This window comes from Odocoileus virginianus, unplaced genomic scaffold (assembly GCF_023699985.2).
Source record: "Odocoileus virginianus isolate 20LAN1187 ecotype Illinois unplaced genomic scaffold, Ovbor_1.2 Unplaced_Scaffold_5, whole genome shotgun sequence".
Lineage (NCBI taxonomy): Eukaryota > Metazoa > Chordata > Mammalia > Artiodactyla > Cervidae > Odocoileus > Odocoileus virginianus.
Genome location: NW_027224267.1, coordinates 42656 through 51438, shown reverse-complemented (window position 1 = coordinate 51438; position 8783 = coordinate 42656). Strand labels below are relative to the sequence as shown.

The following is an 8783-nucleotide window of genomic DNA, read 5'->3' as shown; positions in this document are numbered from 1 at the left end:
CATGGCAGGGCTCCACCCTCTTCACTCCGCAGCACAGTCCAGCCCCAGGCAGGAGGGTCCAGAGTCCAGCTTGTGCTCTCTGGGGGTGGGGGGGGGCCCGGGGGGCCGTCCTGCCAGCCCAGCTCCACCCAGCCCCTCCCTCCTGGGGGCAGGCTTCGGGCTGGCCTCCGCACCCCTGGGGGGGGGGGGACCTGGAGTCTGACATCAGCTGAGTCCTGGTCACTACCTGGCTGCCCTCAAAGGTCGAGGGAGGGTCGGGTGCGCTGGTGGCCATCACACCAGGGGGTCTGCAGCAACCTCACGGCAGGGCCCAACTTCCACCCCCACCCACGAAACACCAGAGGGAGCATGTCTAGACAGTCACCTGCCACTCGCCCCCACCCGCCGCGTCCTCTCAACCCTGCTGATCAGCTCAGCGACTTGCCTGTCCCGGGCGGAGCAGACATTCCGTGAAAGGTCCCCTCCACCGAGCAGAGCCACAGGGACCCCGAGACAGAATCAGGGCCATGGGACCAAGGACAGTGACGGATGCTCTGTGCAAACAAGCAGGCCCTCAGACAGGTTTTCTTGCCCAGGTTTTCTCTAGGCAAGAGCGTGAATGACCCCACTGTCCCTACAGGTAGAAGCCACAGCCAGCGGCCGAGCCGCCTGTTCTTCGTGACTTGCCGGCCTCTCACTAGATGCCTGCCTGAGCTGAAAGTCACATGGAAGTGTTTCCTCTCCACCGTTTGCATGGCGTCCTCAGAGCTACGGAATGGCTACGACCCCAGCCATGTCCCGAGTGGGACTCTGAACGAAGCTCGGTTCTCAGCTCCCCTGGGGGCCTCCCTTCACCGGCCACCTGGGCCCAGTGACTCAGGAGGAACTGGGGGGGGGTGCGGCGCTCTGGACGGGCTCTCTCACCTGTAGGCCCTGCACCCCACCCCAGCCCCTCTCCCTCCTGGGAAGGCAGCCGGCTCCCTGTGTGCCCCAGCTGTGTGTCCAGCCCCTCCGGGCCCTCGAGGCCTGCAGGAAGTCCTGCCTTCCCAGCGCTCTCACACCTGCTGCTAGTCTGCCCCTCCACATGTCTGCTCCTGAGGTCAGCGGGCTCTCCCACCTGTCCCGAGTTGATAGATGTCACAGGGTGGGGTGCATGGGCAGGATCATCGTTTTTATTGAGCTGTTGCTGATGGGGGTCCAGAGGCCCCACATCCCGGAGTGGGGATGGGGTGGTAGATAAGAGGCCACTGGAGGGCGTCCGGCCCCCTGGGGTCTCAGGGCCAATGCAGGCCCAGCGAGCGGGCACCTGCACACACACCTGCCACGGAGCCGCCTCTACCTGCGTCGTCTTTGGAGGGACGGCCGGCCACCTCCCTCCACGCCCAGTCGTGAGCCCTGCTCCCAGGAAGTTGTGAAAAGCACACGATTAACGTCAAAAGTCGCTTCCAGTACCGTCGACACTGACAATACCGGAGGGCAGATTCCAGGCGTTCCAGAGGGGCCGCCCTGCAGTGACCCGGAGTCCCGGGGCCGGATGTCCAGGGAGGGCCTTTATGCCGGGGTACCCCGCCCGAGGCAGGTTAGTCTGGGCCAGGAGCGGCCGCAGGGGCATGGCTGTCCAGGGGGCGTGTCCCAGGCTGGGGGCGTGGTCCAGGTCGTAGCTGTCCCGGGGGCGGGGCCGTTCCGGGGCGTGGCCCAGGCTGGGGGCGGGCCCGTTCCGGGGCCGGGGCCCAGGCCTGGGCCTTTCCAGCGCGAGGACCGGGTCAGGGGCGGGGCCCAGGCTGGGGGCGTGGCCCAGGCCATTCCGGGGGCGGGGCCCGGGCGGCCTAGACGCCGGACTTGGCGATGATGCGCTCGAGCAGACTCATCATTCGCTCCTGCAGCTGCAGGCTCTGGGCCTGCAAGACGCTGTGCTGGTCCAGCGCGCGGCGCACCTCGCGGCACGTCTCCTCCAGGGCGCGGCTCAGCCGGCGCTGCTCCTCCAGCAGGGCCTCCAGCAGCCGCAGCTTCTTCCTCTGCAGATGGCCGCCCTGCCCCTTGCGCTTCTTCACGGGCCGCTCCTCCGACCTGGAAGGACAGTGCAGTGTGGGGACGGCTGGGCACGGGACCTCGGGCCCTGCCTGACCCTCCCGGCCTTCCCCGGACACTCAGGGGGCCGGGCTTTCCCTGTCATGACAGCATTCCCACACCCACTGACCTGGGTGGGCAAGGGGTGCTCATGGCGGGGGGAGAGGACACCCAGAGAGGGATGAGGAAAACGGTGGGTGGGAGGGCCTACAGGGCAGACCCCACCAGTTTGGGCCTGCCTCCAGCAGATAGGGGAACCCCTGCCTCCTGGCAGCCTGGAAGGGGCCAGCACACCTGGGGGTGAGAAGACTGGGACTGCAGGCCAAGGGCGGGGCCTTAGAGGCCGGGCTCCCCTCCAGGACAGGAATCTCTCCAGGGTCAGGGCTGAAGGCAGCCCGGCTCTCTGCTGTGAGTGGGGCCCCCAGGGGTGGCAGGGAGCTGCCAGACGCCCCTAGGCCCTGCCTGTCCCCAGCCTAGGCCCTCTGCTTCTGTGCAGGATTGTGGCCCAGCCACCCTCGGGGGCAGAGAGCAGAGCCTGGACTCTGGAGGGAGAGGGGCCCCGCAGCCCAGCCTGGCACAGCACCTGGGCAGCCATCAGTCTGGGAAGTAGTTTCAGCCCACGGAAGCAACTGTCCGCCAGTGGCAGATCCCCTGCACCCCAGCCCGGCCACCAGCAAAGGCGATTCTGTCGGGGGTCTTCACTGAGAAACCACCCCCACCCAGGGAAGGGGCGCTGGACAACCGGGCAGCAGCCCTCAGATTGTGGGTGTCAGACCGGAGGGGCCCCTGAGATGCCTTCCTCACCCCATCCCCGACAGACGTGAGACTGAGCTTGGGGGAGGCAGGGCCAAAGCGCAAATGTACACTCTTCCTGGTCCCTTCTCCACTGGTCAACTCCTATTCACCCGTGAAAGCCCAGCCCAATGTGACCTCCTCTGGCTCCCCGGCCCCACACCACTCCTATCTGAGGGGGGTCTTGAGGCGCGGTCAGCTCAGGGCTGTCAAGATGCCATGGATGGCAGGGGGGCTGGGCCCCCACTGCAGCCAGGCTCCAAGGACACCATGCAGGCTCAGCCTGACGCCCCCTCCCTGGTTTTGAGAGACCAGCCAGCCCGGCAAGGCCAGGGAGAAGGGGGCCCCAGGGCATGGTCTGCTTGGGGTGGGGGAGCTCGAGAGCCAGACACCGAGGAGAGGGCAGGAGGCTCGCCTCTGACCCCCAGCCTTCACCAGAGAAGGTCTTGATTTATCCCCATTTTACAGACGGAGACCGAGGCCCAGAGAGATCACGGACTTTGCACACAGCTGAGCAGCGAGGGCGCAGGAGGCGTGCTTGGGCGGTGAACACGACGGCCCAGGCCTCGGGCCCACCTGCCTTCCTGTCTGGCCTCCCTGTCCCGGAGGTGTGTGTGCTGCCTAGGCCTTTGCAGCCGGCCCTGGGTGGCAGAGGTGGCCACCGCCAGGATGGCCGCCTGAGCCGTCTCGGGGGCGGGCGGTGGGGCGGGAGGGGGGCGCGCACACACCTGAACTTAAGGGACAGTAAGCTGGAGGAGCTGTCGGAGCCGTCGTCCTGGAAGCGGCCTTCGTAGGAGCACTGGTTATACGGTAAGTACAGAGGGGTGGACTTAGCAGACGGCGACAAGGACGCCTCGGTCTGGGACGTGGAGGGCCCCGGCTGCTGGCCGTCCGGCAGTTTGCCATCACAGGACTCGGGGACCTTGGCCAGAATCCTATCAATGGCTAGGTAATAGGGCCAGTCGGGCGGGACGGACTCGCTATCTGTCATGCATTTTAATTTCCTGAAACGAGAGACACAAGAGCCAAGGGTGAGAAAAGGCTGCTCCTGGCCCTGCCTGCCCGGCCCCTCTGCAGAGGGGCGCTCAGGGGCACCGGACCCAGGGAGCCACGTGGCACGGGTGTGGGCCACTCCCAGCCAGACAGGCCTCCCCGGAAAAGTGGGCCAGATGAGACTGGGTCAGAAAGAGGTCAGGCTCGGGACCCTACATGGCTGTGGGTGTCGACAGGCCCCACAGGCCCCAGTGTCAGGTTGGCATCTTGAGCTGACCCCTATGAGTCCTCTCTGCTTTTCTGGGGTTTCTAAACTCTCTGCAATGAACAAACGCTGCTTTTTAATAACTCAATCAGCAATAAGAACATATGTGGTATAATGCCACCATAGGAGTAAGATGTGATGTAACGTGTAACACGAACGTCAGATGAGGTCAGGTAACAAGCGTGTCCCTCTGAAGAGGACGCCCTGCAGCAGGAGCTCAGGCGGACGAGCGCAGGCCTCGGCGGTCACGGCTCTGTCTGCGGCTCCTCTCTGCCGCTGCGCTGTGTGAGTCTGGGCGGGTCCATTAACCTCTCTGAGCCTCGTGTCAGTAAAATGGGGATGATCCAAGTCATGCTGGGAAGACTGGAGCAGACAACACCCGGTGCCTGGCGAACAGCGAGCTGTCCAGATGACATTCTTGGTACGGGGGGGGGGGGGGGCGCCTGACGCCCCCAGCGAGGGTCTGCGTGTGCCTATGGTGGGCCCGCGCCCCTCCCAGGCCCTGAGTCCTGCCCTCCCCTGCAGACAGGCCCTGTGGTCCCTGGGACTCGGCTGTCCCCTGGGAGGTGAGGGAAGGGGAAATGCGGCCACAGTGCAGGCCCCGGCCAGGCGACCAAAGGGGTCACGGTGGGGTGGGCGTCGGCTCTCTGCCTCCCGAAACCCAGGGTCCTGAGACCCCGGCCACCACTGGCAGCCCCTCCATATTCCTGGCCCTTGCTCCTCCTGCTCTGGGGAGGACTCTGATGACAGGGTCCCCCACAGCAAAGTGGCTCCTATCTCCCTACAGGGTGCCTCGAGATCAAATCCCTGCCGGGGTGTGGCCATTGGTCACCCCGGTCCCTGGAGATGTGGTGACCATCTGAAAGCATTGCCCTGCTGGGAGTGTGCAACTTGGGGCAGAGGCCGAGGGACATGGGGTCCTCAGCAGGGAGCCCGGACGGGCTGCCCCGCCTCCCTGACCACAGGAGGGCGGAGGGCTGTGCTGGGGCCCGGGCCCCTTTCCAGCCCCTCTGGAAGCCCCCAGGTCCCGCTCTGCCCGCCCGAGACAAGGCCCGCCCCACTGCAGGGGGCCCCTGCACACACTCCCCGGAAACAGGCTACCCCCAAGCTTCCTTCATGGACAATCTGCTTTTATACTTTAGCCATGCAGAGCAGCTGGTGGGATCTTAACTCCCCAGCCAGGACTGAACCTGGGCCCTTGGCAGTGAGAGCATCAAGTCCTAACCACTGGACCTCCAGGGAATTCCACCAACCACCTTCATATGAACTGTCTCCGGAATCCCCGGGGGGTCCTGTGGTTGGGACTCCTCGCTTCCACAGACGAGTGCCCAAGTTCGATCCCTGGTTGAAGAACTAAGATCCCACAAGCTGGCGGTGCATTCAATAAATGAATGAAGATTGGCTTTGTTTTCTTTTTTTAAGAAAACCAAAAGTTGTGAAAAAATAACTGAAGCCTCTGCTTTGGGCGGCTCTGGGTGGTGGGGGTCAGGGGAGGTGTTGGGAGAGATGAAGACCCAGTCCCCCAGCCAGAGTGTCGGTTTGTAAGGTCCTGTGTGCACGCGTGCTCTGACTCTGTGACCCCGTGGACTGCAGCCTGCCAGGCTCCTCTGTCCATGGGATTCTCCAGGCAAGAACACTGGAGTGGTTGCCATGCCCTCCTCCAGGGGATCTTCCCGACCCGGGGATCAAACCCACGTCTCTTGCATCTCCTGCACAGCAGGCGGATTCTTCACCGCTGAGCCCCTGGGGAAGTCCCTTCCTGCTCTGGACCTTGGTGTCCCTGTGGGCGACGGGAGCTGAGAGGTACCGCTGCGTGGAAGTGCTTCATAAAGTGTGACACGCTGTGCACGTGCGGCCTGGCCCCACCCCGCAGGCCACCCCCTCCTCTCCTGTGGCCTCCTCAGCCCACCTCCCCTCCAGGAATGGAAGAGGATACCTCCCTGGGGCTCAGGAGGCGGCCTTCAGGATAAATAATGAATAACCCGGCCAGACGCCAATCAGAGCCATGAGTCACGGTGTCAGACAGCAGGCCCTAAAGCCGCCTGCCTCAGCCCAGCAGCCGCCTCCCTGCCCCACCCCCCTAGGCGCTGAGGGGCTGGTGGCGGGGGTGGGGGTGGGGTGGGGTGGGGTGGGGGGCACACGGCTCGGCCCTGACCTCGGACCACCTTTACCCAAGTGCCTCTGAGGCCCCTGGACCCCAGCGGCCGGCGGCCTCTGCTCTGCTCTGAGACCTGTCTGGGGGCCGGGCTGCAGGTCAGAAATGAGCCTCTGGACGGGCCAGGCTCAGGACTGGCTCCTCCAAGGCGGAGAAAGTTAAACTGATGCAACTGAAGAGGCCTTCGGTTGCTCAGGGCCCTGGGAGCCTCTGCACACCCCCAGGCCCCAGACAGGCTGGGAGCCACAGGCCGGGGGTCCGCTCACCCAGAGTTGGCTCAAGGTGCCCAAGCCAACCTGCAGAGTCCCGTCCACGCCCCCCCCCACCCCGCCTCAGCCACACCTCTGTTCCCCTGTCCACGCCCCCCTGTCCACACCTCTGCTCCCCTGCCCGGGGGTCCACGGGGAGGGCGAGGAGGCAGCCTGGCTGGGACCAGCGGGGTCCTCGAGCGTCCTCCTGGGACGGCAGACCCCCCAACACGGACAGGCTCACGGGGGTTGCGTGGGCCCAGCCCGCCCACAGGGCCCACTCTCTGTGCCTCTCCGCCTATAGCCCAGCTCCTGCTCAAACTTCACCCTGCCCGTGGCCCCCTCCACACCTGTGACCTCTCACCTGCCCGTGACCCTCTCCTCCCTGGGACCCCCGGCAGATAAACCTGGGCCCCGCCCTCTGAGGTGCCGGGCACGCGGGGCAGTCCTGGAGCTGCCCCCGCCCAGGGCCATGTGCCTGGCCGTGACCCAGCCCTTCCTGAGGCAGCCAGGGCAGGGGCCCAGCGTGGGGTGGGGAGGGGGCAGAGGTGCGGACCCTCCTGGGTGCTCAGGGCCTCCACACCCCCCACACCCAGCCCTGAGGCCAGCGCTGTGCCCGCAGTGGGCTCAGTGGACGCCGGAGACAGCAGCCCGCGGGCTCACGGGCCTAGCGGTCCAGCCTCGGTCTTCCTGCCCCCCCTGGCCACCAGCAGTATCCTTCACCCTGTGGGACCTTGGGGGTCTCCCCGCGCCCCCCTCACGGGGCCCGCAGGTCCCCTCTTGCCGACACAAAGCTGGGACTCCCCCGCCCGCCCCTGCCATCGTGGCCTGTCCACCCGCCCGCCACCCGCGGGCCTACCTGTACTGGAAGGTCATGTTGGTGATCTTGATCTTGATCTCCTCGCCCAGCCGGCGCTCGCCCGTCATCTCCAGCAGCTTGCTGGCCATCTTCTCGTACACCTTGGCGTTGCGCTTGGTCTGCTTGAGCTCGTCGAAGAACTCCTCCCAGACGAGCATGAGGCCGCGCATCTCGGCGTCCGTCCAGTTGCGGGCCCGCCGGTGCTTCTCGGCCTGCGGGGACACGAGGTAGCCGGGCACCTCGGCCGTGGCCATGCCCGGGGCACCTGCGGGGTTAAAGAGCGCGCTCGGGGCGGGCCGCTGAGGCCTGCGCACCGCGGCGGGAGCCCCGCTCCTGGAAAGCAGCTCCTCGCTCAAAATGGGGCCTACATCTGACAGGCAGGAATTTAGTTAAAAGCTTTTAAACGGGAAACGTCATTTTGATGTCACGTTTCCATAGCAACAGAGCAACTGCATAAGCTACAACAACAGAAACCTTTTAACTGAAAGCGCAGGAATCAGGGCCGCCCTGACGGGCCATCAATACTGCAGTGAGTGGGCCAGGCCCAGAACTGGCGGCCCAGGCGCCCGGCCCTGCCTCCCGCCCCAGCCTGGCTGCCAGGCTGGCCGGCCCAGGGGCCACTGAGCAAGGCCCCTCCGCTGGAAAGACTGGGCTCGGGGGGCCAGGTCGGATCCAGGCCACAGCCCTGGCCTCCGCCCCCGCCCCGGGCCCACAGTGCTGGGGGCCCAGGGAGGGCCCAAGATGTGGGGCTGGGGTGCAGTAGAATGAGATAAGAGGCGGAGAGGGAGACCCAGAGAAGGGAGGACAGAGGGGTGGGAAGGACAGACAGGAGACTGGCATGGGAACACACACTTGGTGACCCGCAGAGGCATACGTGTGCAACGCCCACCCGCCCGCCTGCCCCACGCATGGCCATCCTCCGGCCAACGGCTCACACTTAACAATACAAACGCCACCACCCCCAGGCTGGGCACCAGCAGCTGTAGCAGACCCCTGGCTCGGTCACTGTCCGACTGTCCCCTCCCTCACGGGGCGCGGCTGACGGCCTGGGTGACTTGGCACAGGCCGAGGAGCCGGTGCAGGGCTCGAGGTGGAGGGCAGCTGGGGGCAGGCGGTGCTAATGAGCAGCAGGGCCCCGTGGGGTTCCCGGCACAGAAGCCTTTTTGTCCCCAATGCCTTATGAGCAAGACTCCAGCCTCCGTGGCCTGCTCTGAGTTCCGAAGGGCAGAGAGGTTGCTGATCGGAGGAGGAGGGACAGGACAGGCCCGTCACAATGAGCAGGAGATAGACCACCCTGCACACACTCTGAACTCGCCAGCAACCCCACCTTTTAGAAAACTTGCAGAAGCAGAAATGAAGACTTGCTACTGCTTTGATGCTTATCACAGACCCCTGCCTGACTATAACCTCTCCCTACACACCCTT

At 65.4% G+C, this 8783-nt stretch overlaps 1 protein-coding gene across 1 annotated transcript; it reads right to left on the bottom strand.

Moving 5' to 3' along the window:
* Nucleotides 1-1124: 1124 nt before the first annotated feature.
* MSANTD1 (Myb/SANT DNA binding domain containing 1) lies at nucleotides 1125-7944 on the bottom strand. Its single transcript, XM_020916435.2, has 3 exons — nucleotides 7359-7944; nucleotides 3567-3842; nucleotides 1125-2046 (listed from the first exon to the last, which is right to left on the bottom strand). The coding sequence occupies exons 1-3, from the start codon at nucleotides 7610-7612 to the stop codon at nucleotides 1806-1808; spliced, it is 771 nt and encodes a 256-aa protein (XP_020772094.2). The 5' UTR covers nucleotides 7613-7944; the 3' UTR covers nucleotides 1125-1805.
* Between the last annotated feature and the right edge of the window lie 839 nt (nucleotides 7945-8783).